This window comes from Blennius ocellaris (assembly GCF_963422515.1).
Source record: "Blennius ocellaris genome assembly, chromosome: 7".
Classification (NCBI taxonomy): domain Eukaryota; kingdom Metazoa; phylum Chordata; class Actinopteri; order Blenniiformes; family Blenniidae; genus Blennius; species Blennius ocellaris.
In genome coordinates, this window is record NC_137656.1 from 22334044 (window position 1) to 22356774 (window position 22731).

General features: G+C 44.4%; 1 protein-coding gene across 1 annotated transcript in view; it reads right to left on the minus strand.

Annotated features, from left to right (window-relative positions):
- The window catches only part of hmcn2 (hemicentin 2), a gene marked incomplete at its 5' end in the record, with an annotated part of 46089 nt that overhangs the window by 13458 nt on the left and 9900 nt on the right, over positions 1-22731 (minus strand). Inside the window, 41 exons of the mRNA XM_080499208.1 lie at positions 263-404; positions 491-627; positions 977-1058; positions 1286-1476; positions 1569-1847; positions 1936-2033; positions 2128-2311; positions 2396-2520; positions 3105-3264; positions 3357-3500; positions 3590-3721; positions 3979-4060; positions 4692-4888; positions 5084-5197; positions 5333-5494; positions 6013-6109; positions 6179-6366; positions 6470-6583; positions 6670-6888; positions 6988-7138; positions 7439-7581; positions 7680-7958; positions 8178-8335; positions 8440-8566; positions 8676-8820; positions 8989-9119; positions 9214-9405; positions 11346-11429; positions 12325-12576; positions 13955-14082; positions 16347-16506; positions 16683-16842; positions 18845-18957; positions 19403-19547; positions 19631-19758; positions 19860-19955; positions 20916-21110; positions 21212-21370; positions 21452-21565; positions 22134-22261; positions 22561-22702. Of these exons, the coding sequence (XP_080355334.1) occupies positions 263-404; positions 491-627; positions 977-1058; positions 1286-1476; positions 1569-1847; positions 1936-2033; positions 2128-2311; positions 2396-2520; positions 3105-3264; positions 3357-3500; positions 3590-3721; positions 3979-4060; positions 4692-4888; positions 5084-5197; positions 5333-5494; positions 6013-6109; positions 6179-6366; positions 6470-6583; positions 6670-6888; positions 6988-7138; positions 7439-7581; positions 7680-7958; positions 8178-8335; positions 8440-8566; positions 8676-8820; positions 8989-9119; positions 9214-9405; positions 11346-11429; positions 12325-12576; positions 13955-14082; positions 16347-16506; positions 16683-16842; positions 18845-18957; positions 19403-19547; positions 19631-19758; positions 19860-19955; positions 20916-21110; positions 21212-21370; positions 21452-21565; positions 22134-22261; positions 22561-22702 (6177 nt within the window). The remainder of the gene's footprint in view (positions 1-262; positions 405-490; positions 628-976; positions 1059-1285; positions 1477-1568; positions 1848-1935; positions 2034-2127; positions 2312-2395; positions 2521-3104; positions 3265-3356; positions 3501-3589; positions 3722-3978; positions 4061-4691; positions 4889-5083; positions 5198-5332; positions 5495-6012; positions 6110-6178; positions 6367-6469; positions 6584-6669; positions 6889-6987; positions 7139-7438; positions 7582-7679; positions 7959-8177; positions 8336-8439; positions 8567-8675; positions 8821-8988; positions 9120-9213; positions 9406-11345; positions 11430-12324; positions 12577-13954; positions 14083-16346; positions 16507-16682; positions 16843-18844; positions 18958-19402; positions 19548-19630; positions 19759-19859; positions 19956-20915; positions 21111-21211; positions 21371-21451; positions 21566-22133; positions 22262-22560; positions 22703-22731) is intronic.

Consider the following 22731-nt stretch of genomic DNA (forward strand, 5'->3'; position numbering starts at 1 on the left):
CGTGTTGATTAATTTAGGCTCATCATGCAGATCCAGATAGATGGTCTTTTTCAGAATCAACGTAAGCGACATTGTTTTAGTTTTCACAGTGAAAAATTGTTCTCTGTCTGTGCTGTCGTTTTTTTTTTTTAAACTAAGATTCCATTTTTACCAGTTGTAGGATTTTGGAATGTTTTATTTTTCATTTAGTTAAGTGAGTATGAAAAAAAAAAGATAATAATTTCAATATAATAGTGCTGATGAAAAAAGAATATAAACTTACAGATAATTTCCACACTGAAAAACAGACTGGTGCTTCCAGCAAGGTTGGTAACCACACAGCTGTACTGGCCACTGTCCTCAGGCTGGACTTCCTGTATCTCCAGGTACTGACCCCCTGCCAGCCGCTGGACTCGACCACCCAGCTGTTGTGACAGAAAGTCGGAAAGACAAAGTGTGAGTCTGGTACGACATATTGGTTCGGTGCCGTTTGTTATTGCGGATCCTGTACCTGCAGTTTGGTGTCGTCCCTGTACCACTCAATGTCAGGAGGAGGGTCACTGTCGGCCAGGCACTCCAAGGTCAGATGTCCATTAACTGGCACCGTCAGTGTCCTCACGTCACCGGAGCCGAGCAGCGTCGGTGGGGCTGAAAAACATCCAGAATAATAAGCAATGCATCAAACCAACATCCAGTGTTGACATTCTGACCATGGGATCAGTTTATACCATGATAATGTAAAGGAGGAGATAATTCAATAATTTGGGGCATTTTTAAGTATAAAGGGTTTTTAATGCCTCGTCTGTAAATACATATATTTTTGGGAGCATCTGTAAGTAAAACAACAGAACAAAAAAAAAAACAATTTTCACTCCTCGCTTTGTCCAATCATTATTCAAATTCCAGCTGCGACTACGAGATGAGGAAAGTGGTAGAAGCAGGTTGACGTGATCTGTTTCTTCCATGCTGAACAATTTGCAAGAACAGCTTGTGTCACCTTGGACTCGGACCCAGTGGTTTTTTCCATCCTCTCCGGCGAGGCTGCTGGCCAAGCAGGTGTACAGACCTGCATCCTCAACCTTTAAAGACACAGCGTTAATCAGTATAAGTGCTGCTCGCATAACAATGATGTATTTTCTTAGAATGAAGCTTGTCAAAAATTAGACTTCCAATTGGTAATGTGCATTCAGAGAAAAAATTTATAAATGTATTATCATCATGAGGGAGCATAAAAATAATAAAAAAAACCAACAACAAAAAAACTGGTGGACTTCTTCCATGTCACGTCAGTTGATGTGTAATTTACCTGAACTTTACTGATCCGGACAAAGTGACCGTCCTGGTCAACGATGCCAACTCCTTCCAGTGGGCGGCCATCTTTGAGCCAGCTGAGGGTGGGAGGCGGGACCCCCACAGCGGAGCACTCCAACTCCAGAGGACTGTCCACCGCGATGGTCAGCTCGTCTGGAGAGCTGGAGGTGGCTATCTTTGGAGGCTCTGGGTTTGAAAAAGAGAATATTTTGGCCCAGTTTTCATGTATCATAACTACTTTGTGAAAACATAATAAATTCAGGTTATTTTGGCTTTACCGAGCACAGTGAGGTTAAAGCTCTTTGTGCTGCTGCCAGCCTGGTTGCTTGCCACGCAGCTGTAGAGGCCCGCATCAGAGGGAGCCACGTCTGGCAGCTGCAGCCGCGTCTCCTGCCCGTCCAGCAGTAGGTTGCGGTGGAGAGACAGCGGCTGGCCGTCCTTCAGCCAGGTCAGCGTGGGAGGGGGAACGCCCCGCGCTTCACAGGTTAACGTCACCAAGGATCCCTGTACTACTGTGACTGGCTCCACCGGTTCAACGTGATCCACTCCAGGGGGCACTGTGGACCACAAACACACACAAAGCCATGTTCAACCGACACAGCCACATGTTATGAATCATCTTTGGTGGCATGTTGTGATTTTCACCCTGGACTTGGACGTCGTAGCTTAGCTCAGCAAGACCGGCTCGACTGCGTGCCACGCACGTGTAAACTCCGGAGTCCGACAGCTGCACGGGAGAAATCCTTTTTCACGAAGGAGAGGAGAACATTTAGGAAACCTTCACCAGTCTGATCAGCGTCAGTGTGTGTGGAGGATATTACAATGATCTAAACTGACCGCAGCTTGGTGTCGCCAGAGAGCAGGCGTGCGCGGGGGGACAGGAGCAGTGGGCGTCCGTTCCTCAGCCAGCTGATCTGTGGCGGAGGGTTTCCCACCGCCTGGCACTCCAGCGTCACCGCGGTATCCTGAGTGACCTGCACCTCTCTGGGGACGGTCGTCTCACCAGAAATAGAGGGAGGGACTGCGGATAACCAAATCACGTGTAATTGGGTTACTCAGCAGCATGAATTGCGCCATGCGCCCAACACTGACTGATGACACTTACCGAGTACAAAGAGGGTGTAAAGCTTGCTCTCCTGGCCCGCCGGACTCACGGCCAAGCAGGTGTACGTCCCAGAGTCCTCCGGACTCAGCCTCAGTAAGGTCAGCATGCTGCCGTCGGGGGTGATGCTGCGGGGATACATATATACATGTATATTCACTGTGTTCTAAACAGGCTTCTATTGTTGGTGCGCCTCATCTTGTAACCACATTTCCTCATCGTCATCATCATGATCATCTTCCCACCAGTTTCTCACAGTCAACCACAGATCTACACACACACACACACACACACACACACACACACACACACACACACACACACACACACACACACACACACACACACACACACACACACACACACACACACACACACACACTTATTTGCCGTCTCAAGATGATGTGATGTCCATAATCTGGTGGACAGCTGTAAAACAGCTGCTCTCTTGCTCGTCTTCATGATGCAATTGGGCAAGAAGCCATAAAACCATTTATCTGTCCACACAGTCTCCATTTATACACATTATCTCCTATGATGAAGATTTATATTGTTCTTCCTCAAAACTTTAGGGAGCAGAACTGATTGATTCTTTTGTTGCATGTAAGAAAAACTGTGCTACTTTCATTAGGAAAATATATACTGATAGAAAAGTATTACTTTTGGTATTATTATTACCTTATGCTTTCAGTGGGAACTGTGAGTGACTTACGCAATGTGACGGGTGTCTGATCCCTTTACAGTCACTCCATCCTTCAACCAGCTGAGTTGAGGTGTTGGTACTCCATTCACTCTGCACTCCAGGGTGAGTTCCTCTCCCATGGGTGCACTCACATCAGATGGGCGGTCAGAGTCCAGGATAGTGGGCGACACTGAATATGACAAAACATCAATCAATAAATGCTGCTCTCATTTTTACCAGATGATGTGAAAATCCAACCGTGGAGAAAGAAAAACCTTTTACCCTGCACGGTGACTGTGTAGTCCTTCTGTGTTTGCCCCTCGCTGTTCTTTGCCACGCAGGTGTACGTTCCAGCGTGAGACAGGCTGAGAGGGCTGAGCTCCAGCCGGTTCCCCCGAATGGACCACTGCCACTGCAGGCTGCTCTCTGCACAGCAAACACATCCACACTCTTGAGCCGTCACGCCAGCCAATGTTGGTATTTTCCATCTTCAAACGCTCCTGCATCCTACTTACCGATTGGGGTCCCGTCTTTGAGCCAAGTGATGCTGGGGACCGGCACTCCTGTGGCTTCACACAGCAGGGCCACATGGGAGCCCAGGGTGTAATTTAATGACTCTTGAAGAGGCCCTTCCAGTACGGGTGGAACTGTGGAAACATTTGGAAAAACAGAGTGGAACAGTGGTGTTAGTGGTTTTCTCTGTGCACTGCAGCTTTCTCTCGACATGATTGTCGGGTTGTTGCTCATGGTGCATGTCTTCCTGGTCCTGCTCAGTGCTGATTCGTCTGATAAATGCTCCTTCACCTGCGATCCTAACTTCGCTGATTTGGGTACAAATGTATACTATATAGTATTTCAAAAGTCTGACCACTTCCTTCTGAATATGGTGTCGAGGAGTTCTTACCATGAACTGCAATCCTGAATGTCCGATCCACCTGACCAGCCACATTGGACACTTTGCAGGTGTAGGTGCCACCATCCGCCATCTTACAAATCAAGAAGAGTCTGAGGTCAGACAAAAAGGATTGTAGAAGCAGGGGTGCACGATACGAGGTGAACGTGCGATAATATTTTGCAATGTAATAAACACAAACAACAAAAGCTGATCATGTTAATATGCTTTTGCTTTAATAGTTGCTCTTTCAAATAGCAGACCTGATTAAATGGATTAAAATCCTTCATTCATACAATCTTTATGAAGTATTATTATTGTTACTATTAGTTACACTTTTCTTCTCTATTTAGAATGATGTCATTTTGAATTTGTAGAGCATGCATTGCATAGTGCATGGAAAGATAATTGATTACACTTCAGTCTGTCTTTTGCCATATATACAGTATATTACAGACGTTGATGTCATGTTAATAAATTGGTGATGTAATGTGTGACCCCTGTACATGTACTTGATTACATAAGATTGAAACAGTCACAGAAAGATTGAGTGTTCTGTGGAATCATACATGTACTGAAAGCTAAATATTTATAGATATCAACATGTTAAACTGTAGACTCACTGTTAGTACGACCGAAACCCACTTAAAATGCTTAACTTTTGCCCTCCACTTTGTCTGCAGCCTTGGACGTGTGCGACGGCCAAACATTTTTTTTTTCCTGACCTGAACACCCAGGATCTCCAGCTGGTGGCGATCTATCTTCACCCCATTTCCAGCAGCCAGTTGCAGCCCATTTTTGTACCATGTGACCTCAGGCTCGGGAACGCCATGGGCTTCACATCTCAATGTGACTGAGGAGCCAACCTGAGGGGTCACAGAGTCGGACTCAGCATTATGCCGGGGCTTCAGGGTGGGCAGGACTGTTGGATTTGTACACAAACACACAGAAAGGACATGATCTCAGTTTGATTTATTTGGAATTGACATGATTTATGAACTGCTCTGGTCACAGCTGGTTTGAAGTAAACATTTCTGATGTCTGGACAGTGTTTTGAGATTTGACCATCTGTGTATGTAGCCTATCGGCGCAAATGATTCACCGTGTATTAGCTCACCATAAACTTTGAGGATGATACTCTTCTGATCCTGGCCTGCTGAGTTGGTGGCTGTGCACACATATTGTCCAGCATCGTCCAGTCTTGCTCGGGGTAACTGCAGCATCTGACCGCCTGATGAGAAAAAGAAAAAAAAAAAAAAAACACATATCAAAGCCTAAAAAAAATCTAGTATCATGGCCACAATTACATTCCAACACTGGAAATATTCCCGTTCAGCACTTTTTGGAGTATTGAAAGTTGTCTGACCCGGCAGAATGTGAACGCTTGTACTGAAGTGGAGGATCTGCCCGTCTCTGGTCCAGGTGATCTCCGGAGGAGGGTAAGCTTGAACGTCACACAGCAGTGATACCATGTGGCCCTCGATCACACTAACGCTCTCCTCCTTAAGGCCAGTGACTTTCGGAGGCACTGAAAGACAGCATAGAGGTTTAACTGTAGTAAAATGACAACCAAAGCTCTATTTTTTTTAGCATCCATCAGGGTCACAAACCTTTAACATGGAAAGTAACAACTGCTTCAAAAATCATTACATCACCACTACTGCAGATATCACACATCTACACCCATCTTACATGGAGGAGAAGGCTTTGTGTATCCTACAGGACTCCATACATCCGTTCAAAGCATCAGAACATACAGCAACCAACCCAAGGGCAGCTTTCATCCCCCTTCTTAGATGACTAAACAGTCACACTTATAAGTACTTTTAGTTTCAGGTTGTTTTAAGATGAGCTACTTGTGTGTTTTTCTATTATGTGAATTATTTGTTTTCGGTCGAGTGGGATACATTTCATCGACTCTCCCTTTAATTTATACGATGACAAAAAATATGAAATGATATGAAATGATTATAATTTAATCTCTGGTATAAAAGACCTGAAGCAAAGTGAACATGGAAGTGTAAAGCTTCTAGCTTGTGAACTTACCTTGCACCATCAGGCTGAAGAGCTTCTCCACGGTTCCAACCTTATTCTCTGCTACACACAGGTAGCCCGCCATGTCCGACACCTGGACATCGAGCAGCTGAAAGGGAGAACGGGACAGTTACATCTCAGGAAAAACTTTCCCCAAGTGATCTGGGCCACGGCTAACCTTGAGTTGACTCCCATCTTCGCTGATGTGGTGCTGTGAGTCAGAGTGAACCGGCTGCCCATCTCTCAGCCAGGAAACAACTGGAGCTGGATGCCCACTCACGTCACAATGTAGGACCACAGTACTGTTCACCACGGCGCCCATTTCCTCCATAAACTCCTCCGACACTCCCATAATGACAGGAGGGACTAATGAATTGAAACATAACCAAAAAATTTATTGTGCAGCAGTTCAACATAAACACATTTCACAACTGGTATCTTAATAAGCGGAGAGCAAATGTTTGCTTACTGAGAATTTCCAGTTCAAAGTGCATGTGGTCCTCGCCGGCCTCGTTCACAGCCTCGCATGTGTATTTTCCTGCATCCTCCTTCTGCACACGAGAAATTTGCAGCACCTGCCCACCTGAACGGGCCAACAGACACACGCAGAATTTATCCCTCGTCCGTCCGTCGTAAAAATACTGACGGTTTCAGGTCACGTGTACAGACCTGGGAGCAGTACCACTCCGTCAGCAGAGGTGAGTTTTCTTCCGTCCCTGTACCAGCTGAGCTTGGGTGGGGGTATGGCATTACTCTCACAGGACAGGCTGACCGAATGGCCTAACACAACCTCCCGCTTATCCACCATGTCCTCATGGTTGTCATCACCATCGTGGCCCAAACCCCAGGCAGCTTCCCTGTTTGTCACCCGATGGAAGACTGGAGGAACTAGACAGGAAGCAGGTCCCTCTTTATTCATTTCAGGATTTACTTCCTCGATGTAAAAATAATGTTACGATAAAGACAAGTCTGACCGACTGAGCACACCTTGGATGGTGACGTGGAAGTCTCTCTTGTCTTCTCCTGCAGAGTTGGTCACAACGCAGGTGTATTGACCCTCATGGGACATTGCAGCATTATTTATCTGGAGGAGATGTACGTCCTCCTTGATGCCAGCATGGAGGTTTCCACTCAGCAACTAGAATTAAAGAAAATACACAAGATTAGAGTCTTGGACAAGTTTTGTAGGAAAATGAATGCTGGGAATGAAGAGACATGATATGTCTGATTCCAATGCATCATGTCTGAGTCTTTTTAAAGATTATACTATATCAATGTGAGGCTTGATGGTCCAAATGTTAGAAAGTTTTTCAATTAAAAATATATATACATTTTTCTTAAGTGGTTGCAGTTCACACTGGATGCCAGTAGAGGCTGATAAAGTTAGGAACTCAGAAGTTGGTTTAAGAGATGTACAGCTGTGAATTATGGCACCAACCTGTCCATCTTTGAACCACTGAACCTTGGGCTCTGGGAAACCTTTGGCCAGGCAGGATAGAGTCAAACTCTCATTGATCCGCACTTTCTCTTCCTGACCACCGAATGTCAGAGACGTAGATTCCCTTTCTATCTGTGGTGGGACTGATAAGGGAAAAAAAAAAAGAAAAGAAAGAAAACTAATTTATTTTAAAGATCTCTCTGAGACATTTCAGTATATAAGAAATATTGACATCTTTTACCCAGAACTCTCAGGGAGTACTGCTTGACAGCGGTGCCGGCGGGGTTGGTGGCTCTGCAGGTGTAAAGTCCACTGCTGTCTCCTCGTGATGAGCCCAACTGCAAAGCCTGCCCGCCACGGGTGTACGTCAGCTGGGGGGTGGACACAAGTGGCTGGTTGTCCTTCAGCCAGGTGATAGCGGGTGTGGGTGAGCCCTCAACATCACAGGAGAGAACTGTGGGGAAACCGAGCACCACTGACACTTCTGAGGTGTCACTCGGCCCTTTAATGTTAGGAGGAGCTGAAGGGGGAGAAAAAAAAAAATCAACATTGAAATGGTTCATGCTTGTATGTATCTATATGTGTTTGTATATCGCATGCCTTGATGTGCGTGAAAAATGCACTGTGCAGTACTTTGGAATAATCGCTGTGCATGTATTGATGAGCGCTTCATTAAAAGATGTCTGTATATCTGTAATATTGTCAATAAGGAGAATCAGGTCAGAGGAAAAGCAGAAACCTTGCACAGTGAGCCTGAACTGCCGTATCTGAGTTCCCGCGTTGTTACTGGCCAGACACTGGTAGAGGCCTTGGTCCCTCAGTCTTACTGACTTCACCTTCAACACCTGGCCATCTTCCAAGAACTCCACATGAGGGTCCCCGTCACGGGACAGGACCCTGCAGAGATTAAGGGAGAGATGATCAAATCAATTGCGGGACGGTGGAGCATCCTGCACATATCGCTGAATGTCACATCAATAAACTGTTGGAGTGACTCTTACTCTCCGTCACGGCTCCACTCCACCCTGGGGGCCGGTCTCCCGCTCACTCGACACGGAAACTCCACCTCCTGTCCCAGTACCACTGTTAACTCCTGCAGTCGAGACGCTCCAGAGATCACTGGTGGAGCTGGTAAGCACATCAGATATGCAAAGGAAGTTATTGGAATATCATTACTGAAATTCTTACATTTAAGGACTTGTAGCTAAAAGGTGTAAAAGTGGGTTAGTGATCTCACCTTGTACCACTATGTTGTATTCTCTTCTGGCTTCTCCAGCTGAGTTTTGAGCCATACAGGAAAACTGTCCTGCATGTTCAGGCTGAACTCTGTAGATTCTCAGCAGCCGGTTTCCATTCTGCAGATACACCCTATGGCTGTCCACCTGGTCACACAAATAAACTGTCTCAGCGCATCGTTGGCACTCAACTGCCATTGGTATTATAACCACTTGGTGGCACAGTAATGCTGCAGGGCCACAACATACTGTAAACCACATTTACTTAGGCTTTTGCTTATTCTGTGATTAGAAAACCAAAGATGACACACTCACATGATGGCCATCTTTTGTCCAGGTGATGACTGGAGAGGGGATCCCAAAGGCATCGCAGCCCAGAGTGAGAGGCTGCTTCAGGGTGACAGTGAGGTTCAGGGGCTGACCATCATCTTGGATCTCTGGGGGAACTAAATGAGCACCGGACACACACGATTTCTATCATTATTCATGATAAATGAAGTCAACAGAGGAGATAAGTGCAGATATAACTGAAATTCTCACCGTTCACTTTTAACCTGGTCTCCCTCTCAACAGAGCCCGCCTCATTGGTTGCAACACACTTGAAGTCCCCACTGTGGCTGGCAGATGCTGTGCTAATTACAAGCGCTCCATCCCTCGCCACAGAGAACACTGATTGTTCGGGGTATACCTCCAGGCCATTCTTGAACCAGCGTATCTTTGGACGCGGTGAACCTGCAGGTGCAGCGGCGAGACAAGAATTCTGAGTGACTATAAAATGAGCTTTATTGATTATGTCTGACAGAAAAGAAAAGTTACTTCCATCTCTTCGCTTCTCTACAGGAGTACTTGACGGGCAAGCAGCCCAAAGCAGAAAGAAAAAAAGCAAGCTCTACATTTATCTGCAGGACAGCAGGGGAGACTATGCCAAAATAGTTAGGAGTCCATGTAGCCTGCAGGTTTAAGATTTCAAGGTCAGGCTCACATAAAAAGTAAAACACTGTATTCAGACAGGGTAAGATATAATGCAGACATCAAGATTTATTGCAAAACACTGAAATGAGAGTACTGAACAGCAGAAATAGGAGTGGTTGAGTGAGCAGTTCAAAGGTAATGGTGTGTTGACTCAGGAGCCTGAAACAGATGTCTTCTGTGGATCACTGGTTGGAAAAGAGGACTGGAGAAAAAAAGATGGATTTCCTGGGCAAAGACAGACCCGTGAGTCACAGAGTGAGGGTGGCACACGCTCATGCCTTTACAGAGGTGTCATGTATATAAACACCACAGACAAAGTAGAAAATCGAGTGTGGCTCCGTTTTCCAACCCCAAATATATTAACTCCAGGAGAAGCAATACAACCGAAGTTAGTGTTATTGTCAGTCTCCTCTCTCAACACATGTTTACAGTTAAGGGGATCTGAGGCAAATTCATTATCTCATTGCTGGGAGGAAATGCAAACAGCTGTTTGGTTTTAGATGTTAACAGATCTCATTAGCAGACTTTGAATTTATTTGCCGGGGCCGACGAAGTCAAGAGATTAGCTCTTCCATGTGTTTCCCAAATGATTACCTCTATCAAAAGCAATGTGCTCGTTGGTGAATTAATAATATCCTTCTGGCAGAGGCTCGGCTTTATCTCTCTCATACAAATTGATCTCAGGAGAACAATGAGGAGATCCTTGTTTTTCGCCGACGGCTGCTTCTGCAGGGTGTCAAGAGCGTCAGGCATTTATTTCTGTACGAGCAATCTGAGGAATGGTGCCGCCCGCCTTTGTCACTTGGATGGAAGGAGGGTGAGCGTGGCTTCATCACCCTCTTCCCGTGCTCCACCGTGCATCTCAGACATCTCTGTCCTTTATGTGCCAGCAGCAGCCTGTAATTAGGATTCCTCTCCCAGCAGGCCCCGGCGCAGAGGAAAGCAGATGTAGCTCACTGAGGCAGCAGGCAGACTGATGTTCCAGCTGTTGCTCCACATTAGAAGCAGTTCTCACCTTCTCTCAGCGAGCTGGTTACCATGGCACAGCTCCACACAAACAATGCTTGTTTGCATGGGAGGTCACAGAGTAAGTATCCATCAGTTCGTCCAGAGACGTACACTTATTGTGTTTTGACAAACAAGCGAGTCCTCACGTCCCCATCTTGTTCTCACTGAAATGTTGGATTATAAAAACAGCAGCATGTCTCTGAGTGCTGTCATAAAATAAAGCTACTGTTTAGGAGAGCACAGATCCCCCCCGCCCCCCCCCATTTTTGAAAACTACGTTGATGGTGCACAGATACACAGTTGTAATCTAAATTTAAAACGGATATCTTAACCCTTGATTCCTTGTCTTGTCTTGTATTGTGGTGTGAATGCTGCGAGTGAATGATTTATTTTGTTCGGGAAGGGAGAATCGCTCTCTAATGCACCTTGGTTTTATATTACGTTTTACTGTAGCGAGTTTAATTACATTGAGAGATGACCATTGTTGTACATCTGGTATGTTTTTACATGTGTCTGTACCTCCCAATGTAAAAACCAATAAAAATATTTGACAAAAAAAAAAACAAACGGATATCTTGTTATATCTAAAAAAAAACACCAAAAAAAACACAAACCTGAAATAAGACACATTCGCTTTTAACAGTTAGAACTTGACATGTGTTCAGGACAGACTCGTATAAATTATTTCGTACCTTCGGCTGGGCAGGGGATGGTGACCTTGCTGGTTGCTACTTTCTCCATGATGGCGTCTCCAGGTTCTGCAAAGGATGGGGCCTCTGTGTGGACGGGACAGTGTGCAGAGTGGTGATTTAGTGTGCAAAGATTTGGTGTAAATCTAAGATTAACAGAGATTCAAGGCTTTAAGTGAGGAAACAAAGAAGAAAATAGAAGTATTTTCAGCAGACATGGACAACTGGCAGCCTCCACCTCTGCCAGCTTCCAAAAATTAAGATATTGCCAGCTTTGAAGGTTATGCGTGCAGGTAAGATATTTTAACTATATTTGAACCTAATTCATGCTTTAATTGCAATATACTTTAATACTAAATAATAGGTCCCAATGGTTACTAATCTGTAATGGTAAAAGAGGCTTAATTCAACAGAACTGTTTGCAAACATCTGTCAACATCCACAAGCTGTTACAGGCAGAACTACCTAAAAGAACATTTATCTCGGTCAAAGCATTTTCACTTAAATAACGGTGGTTATGTCTTCACTTTGTACGTCCAAAGCTGGGTGTGACGGGCTGTTTGGGGAAGTTACAGGAAAAAGTCGCAAACAGTCTGAAAAGCACATTATCTTGACATTGTGATTATCCAGCTGTCCAGAGGTTTAGGAGAAAAGTTTGAATGCTGCTCTTTGGGGATCGGTCGTGTTCGGGGAGCACGTTACAACAGACATTTTTAGACACTATTTTCATTTGTGGCTTTAAAAAAACCAAACTTAACGAACACTCACATTCTGACAACGTTGGAATCATTTTTCCCCCCAGTTTTATATGTCTCATGTCTAATTCAAAAGTTTGGGAAAGTTTGAAACTGTTGCATTTTCTTGTGGCCAATGAATTTATCACTTAAAAGGAAAGCAAGCATAATCAACAGTGCACTGTTCATTTCTCCTACTTAAAAAAGTAAACAATTGAGTTCTTAATAATGAATCTGTTGATCGTCACCTAGAATCTCCAGCTTGATCTCCAAAGTCTCTTCCCCGGCGTCGTTCTTGGCCACACATCGATAGGTACCCTGGTCCGTCGGGCCGGCCTCCTGGATCCTCAAGGGCGTCGTGTTCTTGACCCCAACAGGTCGTCCGTTGTGAAACCAGCTGATCTGAGGGCTCGGCTCACCCTGGACCACACAGGGCAGAGTCACGGTTTGGCCGATCAGGGCTTTGAGGAGCACGGGTGCTGGTTGAATTCTGGGCTTAGCTGGATGAAAAATAAAATGAAAAAAAAAGAATTTGAGTAACATTAACAACTTAGTATTTGTTTATTTAAATGTTTTCACACAAAAGAAGTGCAACATATTTATAAAACACAATCTTCAAAGTCTAGTAAAGCCAATTTAGAGACTTTTCTGGTTCTCGATGTACAAGTGAGGACACTAAACCTTAAAAGAGATACTATACTGAGCCTCAAATGTCATTAAAGTTATGAGATATTAAGAAGTCTCTAGGGTTGGTCGAGAGTTGGTAATTACCAGATACCCCCTCTGCAGTGGTGTTAGGGTTTCTGTCGTGATTACAATACATCCTCCAGTTTTGTCAACTATATTAATAAAAGACAAAAGAATATCTAGTTTTCTGCTGATAATATTAAATGTGGCTCTACCAACTGTATAGTTTTTGCAACTACTAACAATATTCAATACCATTTAAAAAATTTTTTTATTTCAAAGTACTATTCACATCACACTCAACCTGAAGCCATCAACATTTTCATAGAAAAGTGGAAAGAAATTAAATAAATCCAAAATCAGCAAGTAGAAAGTAGGAATATGTTCCCACTGCTTAATGCAAGTTACTTCTAACTATAGCTGAGGACTGTTTGACATCTAGTTTTAGTTGCTAGTTTCCCTTAATGTAGCAAACAAGTAGGTGCTTTTCGATATCCCTACTTGAGTGTTTTAGGTTTCCTCCTTATATTTCAGCACAAACATCAGTACTTTCTCCGTCTTAGATTCTTCCAATTGGCCCATTCCTTGTTTTTATCTCAATAAGGACGATTCAGAGCAGCTGATGATAATTAAAAGTGATCAACTTCCTTCAATAATGGTTTTCTGTTTCCATTTAAAAGAAGAAAAAAAACCACCTTTTTAAACTGAATTCCCAGTGTTTTATGTAAAGTCTGGCCAGGTTTATAACTGCATCCTTTCTGGTTTAATGAGAAAAAAGGGTTGTGACTCAGAACTAAGTTAGAAGTTCATTTATCCATGGCTAATAATTATTAGATTATTAGTGTATTCATGCTGACAAACAGTAACAATAAGTGTATATGTGAGTGCATACGTTAGAACATCCCTACCAGCAAAACTATAATTCAAGATGCTCTAAAAAGGATTTTTTCTTTTGGAAAACTTAAAGGTTAATTTCAGCTTTTTACTTTTGTACTTGACTACATTTCAGAAGGTGCATTTTTTTTTTTAAATGTTTTACTTTTACTTGAGTGAAGGATCAGTTTTTTGTACTTATCTACAACTTCTACAAACTTTTGTAGAGTGACACATTCAGAAAACAGAACTGAAGCTTTGCTCAGATGTTGGGATTTCTAAGAAGTTCCACCTTCTAAGGAAGCCTCACGGAGTTACCTTGAATGTGTAAATTGTAGCTCAGAGACACGTTGCCTGCTGGGTTTTCCGCGGTGCAGGTGTACAGTTTACTATCAATCAGACGCACATCGGTGATCTTCAGAGAGCCTGAGGGCAAAACAGTGAACCTGTGAAGAGGTTCGGGGTGAAGGGTAAAGAGATGGAGAAAACACAACACTTTATGAGCCACTGAAGATCTACGGCCAGTGTGTGTGTGTGTGTGTGTGTGTGTGTGTGTGTGTGTGCGCGTGCGTGCAACATGAGGAGTTCCAGTTAGGAAACTTTCTTCAGTGACATACGTATATACCTTATGGAACATGCAGACACTATTATGGAAATGCCATCAGTGTCTTTATAACAGAAGCTTGGAATTCTGGTGTTTATTTTAGTGGAAAAAGCAATCACACAGTTTATTGCTCCTGGTATACATTTATATATTAACCTTCATATGGTTTTGAATTGCAGATGTAAAAGAGCATCTTTTACAATATTTTTATGGAATCTAAAGAAACCAAACACAAGAGAATGTGACCAAAAAAAAAAAAGTCTTAAAAGAAGTCGTGTCTCAAGCCAAGGACCTGGTGATACTCCCATGACTCTCTCTCCTCATTGCAGTCGTCTCGGCTAATTACAGTTTAAAGGAGCGCGCCGAGTTTGACCTGACAGTATCACTGTGGGAAAGGTCACAGACTCAAAAGATCAATGCATTTCTTCCTGTTGGAAACAATAATGTGCAGCAGCTACTGTGTGTTTATCATGAGGAGGTCACCGAATACTGATCATTTGCGAGTGCTTGGGCTATTAAACAAGGTCACGCTGGATTCTCTAATCAATGTTTCATCTTTCTAACAACAGTGTGGAAAGCAACACATCATTAGCTTCATAGATGTTTTTAACAGACAAATGTTTTTACAGATTGTTGCAATCACACGCACACACAATCCCCCAATCCCTAAAATATGCTTTGTTGAAACTAAGAAAGCTGTTAAATGTAGGTTCAAGCAGATACATGTGGGCCAGCATCTTAAAAGGATTGTGTAGTGACTTGAATTGTATCGGAAGCTATTCAGCTGTACAGATGCATAATATAAAGCAATATAAACACCACCCTGTGGTCTCTCTTTGATAAGTGTGAATGCTAAGCAACTGAATTATAACAATAACATGTTCGTGAAAGCTGAAACGAGCTGGAAGCACAAAGAGCTCTCTCTTTCTGCCGCACATATGGTGTAATGTCACTCCCCCACCTCCTCAAACAGCCACCGGAGAGGAAGCAGCATCCAGCAGGAGAAGCGAATGACTGCTGCCCCTGCAGTGGTCGAGCTGTGCTCAGACGGCAGCGCTACTGTTCGGCACTGCTACGGTGAAGAATGACACCGGCTCCAAGCACACACACACCCTCTCGCTCGTTCATCACTCCCCACCTCGGTGTCAAGGCATCTGTGCACACAGTCTGGCACAAAAGGCTAACTGGGACAAATTGGCCTCATCAGGATTAGGTGTAAAAGAAGAAATCCACACTGAGCCAGTGTTGAATATCTAAATACGAGGATACTGACGGAATCTTAGCCGCCCACTGGTTTAAGTTATTTCAACAATCAACGCCACCTCGTCATTTTCTCTGACCCGCCTAGTGAAGCTCGGGAAAATGGATCTCCCTTTACACCCGTTTCCACGGGTCCTGGTTATGCATGGGATTGGCTAATGTGGGGGTTGTTCACGGAGCTGTGTTATTCTCATCAGACGGCAACAGCAAAGAGTCAGCAAGTTGTTTTACTGCTCAGGCACTCCGGGGAACCTGAACATCAGGCAGACAGGGCTTGTATCTCTTCCTCTGTCAGTTCGGTTTCCTCCCCTCTTCCTGGCATCCCTCCCACTCCACCCCCACCGCTTCCTTCTTCTTTGGCCCCACACAAGTCACACTGTATCTGAGTCACTGCAGGTTTCAGCCCCCACTGTCATTCCTCTATCAGCCCTGGACCAAGGTCTGTGGTGTCTGGCGCAGCGAGTCTGCCCGTCATCCATTCAGTCTGCGTCTAAAGTCAGCCGGCCTGTCTGCACCCAGAGTGACCACACATGAAAGCCAGGAGTCAAAGAACCATGTGGGACCAGATGTTAGTCTTCAGTACCGCTGGCGAGCGAAGCTTGCACAAAGCTCTGCAGCGGCAGCCGGCCGCTGCCTCCGCCTCGCTGCCTTTCAAAAAGCAGCACCAAAGGGGCACCAAGCACCAGCAGCGGCTTTGAATGGCAGCCAGATTTAACCCGAGCCGCTTGTAAAAAGCCGAGTCGGATGTTAGCAGAGTCAGAAGGAAGGCGGGGTGAGAACTCTTGTCTTCAGTAACGAGATGTTTAACTAATTTTATTGCCAGCGCGAGGTAAGGCTGCCTCTTACCCAGCTGTGACGGGGGGGATGGGATGCCCGTTTCTGCTCCATGTGACGAGTGGGGAAGGACTTCCCTCGGTCTCACATGGGAGAACAACCTCTGTCCCCACCTCTGCCGCCATCTTCACCGCGTTGTCGTGGCCACTCACGCCCATTATCTTTGGCATCGCTGGGGTGAAAAGAAAGAAGTCATCAGAAGCCCGTGTGGGCTGTGTCCTCACCCTGTTATGCGAGAGGAAACGGTCCGACTCTGAGAATCATCTGCAGACTGAGATCAGACGATGTTACTTCAAACACTTGAAACACATGGTTGATTGGCCGTTGTCAAACGTTTGTTTGCCTCACTGTTGACACTGAGCTGGATCTCTCGGCTGGCGTAGCCCACAGGACTGGTGGCGGTGCAGATGTATATCCCTGCGTCGTCAGCAGTGGGCTGGGGGATGTGGAGGTATCCGTCAGGTTCGGAATGAAGGGACGAGTGACCCCTGGGAACCGGCTGCCTCCCCTGGAACGAACAGACGTGTAAGACAGGACAGACTACACTGCGAAAGCCGAGTGAAGAGAAGCTCACAGATGCTTAGTTTTTGTTTGAGATTTACATCCCAACTTTTGATGTTGGGCTTTTGCTGTAATTACAGGCCACGTCTTGAACAGGCTTCAGTCTGCAATATACACACGCAAATACAATCCGGGGGTACATCCTCTTGCTTTGAAATCAAATTGCTTTTACAGCAGTACTTTCATCTGAAAATGAAATTATTTGACTCTGGAGTACCATTGAAAGGAAAAAGAAAGAAATACAACTCTGGCTCAGGTCACAAAAATGTATGAAGCAACAGCATACCGACCTGACTCAGAAATGCTCAATATGCTACAGGGTGAAGCACTTCTTTCTGCATGTTTCAATCCAATCACTGCATTTAATGAATTGTGTTCGAGTTGCTCTCCTCAAATGACCATTTGGGATAACATTACCTTGCAGACAAAACATTTAATTGGTTGGCGGTTATTTCAAAGGCAGAAAGTTGGCGCTGTAGCACTGAAAAGCACACGCAGTGATAGCATCAGATAATTAGGTTCACACTTTGCATTCGGGAGGGGACAGTGTGTTGGAATCGCACCGGCTCACCATGAATCCATGTGGCCTTTTGGGTTGCCTTCTCATGATATAATACAGGATTGTACAGGAATTAGAGGGAGGGAAGGTTTTAAATAGATTTCTGAGGTACATGAAAATACTGAGCAATTTCTCACCGTCACACAGTAATGTGGTGATGTTGCCATGGTTACATCCTCTCTAGACATACTTAATCAAACCTTAATTGCAGCGCACACGGTTTGCTTTTGATGGTGTTTTTAGAGTATTGTAAGAAATCAAAGAAAAGGCCAGAAGAAGACCGCGTGAATACTCCAGTGGGAGAATATTAAAAATTGTGTTTATGCAAATGTAATCACAACAACTAAAGGAAAATGTAAGCTTTATGGAAAATCTAATGTTTCCCTGAATAACTCATTATGCTTTACTAAGGCTCTTACAGACACTTTCATTATTGGACTCTTCTAAGGGAGATCACACAACTTAAAGAAATGAATATATGTAATTTACAATACTTGCATTAATATATTGCAATATTGCAGATATCTATTTTCTATACCAGGTTACTCCTGCCGAGTATAAGAGAAGGCAGGATAGTCCCTGGTCAGGCCACCAGCTCATCACAGGGAGAACAAAATGAGATTCAAACAGATATAACATGCAAACTCCACGCAAAAAGGCTCCCGTGCTCAACCAGACTGTAAATCAAGGACTTTGCAGCTGCGTGAAAGTGCTCAACAATACACCACTGTCTAAAGACACAAATATATATATATATATATATATATATATATATATATATATAGCTTAAAAAGCATGCATATATCTTTTTGGTGTTAAAAAGATAATTGCTTGAACTGCTGTTGGGATGTAGGGATGAAGCTTTCCTGTTTAAATTGGATGAATCAGTATTGATGATAGATGGTTTGCTGTTGTCTTTAGGCAAGGGAAATTTATTGATAGACTACTGTTCAGGCACAAGATAATTCACAGTGTATTACAAAGAAATAAAAGAATGATTAAAGCAAATCAATCAAGAATTCTAATCTTAAGCGATTAAGATCATGAATACTTAATAATATTATGGGAATTATATGAGAAGCCCTCTGAGGGAAAGATTGGCTCGTAACAATAATCACTTAGCTTTCCTGAGAACAATTGAGATCTCATCACTATTAGATATTGATGCTTCCTTTTGTTTGATTGTAATCAGATTGATATATTGAAAACTGCAGCAATTTCCAGTGTATTAATGATGATTACTTTCAAGTTTAATGAACACCAAGTGTGACCCTCACTGGATATTGCTGTGGGATTCTGAACACGCCTATTAGTCATGCCTGCGTTTGTGAGATGCGGCCAAAGCAATCATTAAGACAAGTCGATCCAGGCGGCGAGTTGGTTATCCTACCTTGGACCAGACGACATCTGGCTTGGGAACTCCACTGGCCTCACATGACAGTTCGATCGCAACGCCCTCATTGGCTATGTAGTGGTACGGACCAGCATTGATCTCTGGGGGCACTGTGGAACAAGTAGGTCATAAAACACAGCTGTCCGACTGACCGTGAAGAAACGGGCCACAGAATTATCGCCGGCCTTAGCATCGGCGTTCGAGGCATTTCTTCATTACAAACTGATGATGAACCGTAATCTGGCCCGTCTGTCATTACCAGCCCATAAACAAAGTGACCCCATTCATCAAAGCTTGCAGTAAATGAACCCTCTCACTACGATGACAGCAGGTGGTCAAGCCATTGACTTATTGTTGTTCTCCACGCTGAGTCAGCACATTGTTGGCCTGACGGTTCAAATCATAGCACATGAGACCAGCTGGTGTCTCCTGCACTGCGAAACTGTTCAACAACTAACAGAACATTTTACACAATGAATAACACTGAATAAGGTTTAAATCCATTCTTTCTGAGCAAAGATTAGCTATGAGACGGTTCTGCCTTTGGCCTCCTACCTTGGACCTCCAAGTTGACTGTGATGTTCATGGAGCCGGCCACATTCATCGCAGTGCAGACATACCTCCCAGTGTCTTCTGGGGTGGCTCTCTCAATGTACAAACTTCCATCGCTCCTCAGGAACATCCTCCCATTGAGCCGAACCTTTAGAGACGAAAAAATAAATTGGCAACACAGGCTTAATATATGCAAGAGTCATGGCTCAGTTGAAAGCTAGTGAGGCTTACGGGTTTTCCATCTCGAGACCAGTGTCTTTCTGGAAGAGGTATTCCATCCAGAAGCATGCAGGGAAGACTGAGGGACTGACCAATGCCAGTGGTGACGACTGGAGCAGCATGGGCCAGGAGAGGAGGCTCTGCAGGAGATTATACATGTCAGAGAATGAGTCAGAAAATACCAAAATATTGTTGGATTTGGAGATATTTCTCAAATATACACATAGAAACACAAGCCTACCCAGTCCAGTGACACTAACTCTGGCCTCAGTTGTAATAGTTCCAAATTGGTTCTTGGCCTCGCAGATGTATAGACCTTCATCATCCAGCCAGACACCTAGAGTCAAAAAGTCATCATCAGAAACATGTCACACTCTCTTCATCTGAAATGAGCTGCATCCCCACATTCACCGACAAAGAAAACAGTTTATCTACTCAGATAACCCCATGATAATAGCAGTTAAGACCTCCACTCAATACCAAGTGGTATTATTGGTTTGACTGCGCTATTATTAAGAGTTAAAAATAGAAAATAACAGGATAAATGGGTTTGGCTCAGCTGCCTGCCTGTTGACACATATGACCGACTCAGTAAATTCCCTGAAGAGCACAAGCTGCTAAATGAACATATGATTACATTTCTGACTTCACATAGCAGAGCTGGCATTCAAATGATGACGGAAGATTGAAGTCATGAGAAAAAAATAGAGGCAGTATGGGAAAGGTAAGAGACAGCTGGGCAGAGAAACAATGGCAGGTAAAAAAAATTAAGTCATCAGTAACAGACAATGCTGATTAGGTCAGGTGGCAGCCACAAATGGAAAAAAATGACAGATGCAGCCACTGCAAATATACTGCGGTGAGATATTATATTACGTGCTATAAATATTTAGTCTCAGGAGCACAAAAGATCAACATAGGAGCCAGGATCAGGCATATTTCAGGCTGTAAGGTCTTAAGAATCCAAAACTTAAAGTTCCTCTGCCCCAATGAGAAGTTTCCTAAACATGAACACCCACACTTGTAGAACAACGAAGAGCATTCAAGTGCTTTTACAGACCAGAAGTTGTGCTAAATTGAGAGGTATCTGTGTGTTGGTACTCTACCAATGAAAATGACATCATGTTGCACTCTGCTTTTATGAAAATATTAGCTAAATTTGATATGAAGGTCTGAACCGTGTCTGTACACACGCTTTCAGTCGTGCCAGTCGGGTGTAAGGAAACCGTGAAGCTGCGTTGGCCTGCTCCGCAGCCCGGGGGCTCACTGCGCTCATAGTGTTTCATGAATAACTCACTCTGGATCATAAGATGTCCATTCTCCAGCTGCATTGTTCGACTCTGGCTGTCCCCGCTCGTGAGAAGCTGTCGGCCGTCCTGCCTGCGCCAGGTCACCGTCGGCTGCGGGAAACCTCGCACGACACAAGGAAGGGTGATGTTCTCTCCTACGTTGGCTGTCGTGTCAACCGGCGCCTCGGAGAACAATGGCCCCGCTGTGGACGCCAAAGTGGTACAAGATGCTTTTTTCCTCCCCCTCCTTTTAAATTTGAGATAGAAAATATGTTTTATGAGGAACTCTGGAGTGTGGTCTCACCTCCAACCTCCAGACTGACGGAGCCAGCGGAGGTTCCAGCCGAGCTGCTCGCCACACAGCGGTACTGACCGGCGTCCACCTCCTGCACTCCTCGAATGTGCAGGGAACCGCGGTGTACATCCTGCTGGACGAAAGGAGCGGAGCCCACCTCAAGCTCACCTGGAAACACAAACCAAATCAGTCTGTTTATACATTTCCACAAATGTTTTTGTGTGTGCGCGGCGTTTGGCCTCGACTTACCTTTGAACCAGTGGACAAGGGGAGGAGGAATGCCTGTGGCTTGGCACTCTAAACTTGCATCTCCACCAACAGATACAAGTACAACCTGCTGCACCACTGTTATTCTTGGCACCTCTGGTGGAAAAGGGAAAAGGCTTGGTGAAGATTTATATTTTACAACTTTTTAATGCGGCACTACTATACGTAGAAAGAAAAAAAAAAAAAACCAGTAACAATCTAACGTTGGCTTGAAACAGCAGACGGGAGAAAAAACACTGCTTACATTTCTCACAGACTGCAGAGCAGAGAGGATGAGATGATCTTTCATGCACAGCTCTCGCTGCTTTGACAGATCAGTGTTGTTAAAAATGACATTCACAGACAAAAGTGTGTATAATGCCAACGCGCCCCAGGAAGAGGCCGCCACAGTCCATTAGTGTTGAGGTGTCTGTCAAGCACTAACTGACAGACTCGACTGAAACTTCAGGCCTACAGCTGTCAGCACCCAGAAAACAATGAAAGAAATATTGTATTGTGTAAGAGGGAGCTGTATGGAGCTCGACTTGCTTCACTTCAACCCCAACATGGAGTCAAAACAAAAGCACTTAAATATGTAGCTCCAACAGATATTGTGCTCCTATCATTTGGAGCAAATTCCAACTCAATTTCAGAAATTAAAAGGACTTTCCAAGTGTTGGCTTACCAGCATAAGTGAGTAATGCAGATTGAGAAGCAGTCCCAGCTTCATTGGTTGCCAGACATGTGTAGTTCCCAGCATCCTCTGGAAGGGCGCCTCTAATGGTCAGGACTCCTTGGTGGTTTAGACTCAACCTGCATTATAGCATCAGCAGAATTCATGTTAACACTTTGTGATTACAAGTGCAGATGAAAAGCGGAACTTCCATCTCTAAATCTTTCTGCCATTGCTAGATGTCATGAGAGACGTATTTCAAAAAATATTTATTTTATGATGGCACATAAAATATTTGTGGTTTGGGGAGAGAGATTTCACATCAGAGGATGTAAATTCCCAAACAAGATTTGACAATTGTTCTTGCAGTTAAAGTGGAATGTAGTGAGACTATGAGCCCACTGCGCCGGAGGTGCTGAGTGGGCTGAGAGTTCCTTACCTCGGCCGATTAGTTAGAAACATGTTTCCGTGGCTCCAGAAGAGTTGGGGAGGGGGGGAGCCGGACGCTGAACAGACCAGGCGGATCTCATCCCCTCGGGAGAAGACCTGGGTCTGAGGGCGAACGACCACAGAAGGAGCCTCTACAAATGGAAGAAGACTGATGACTCAG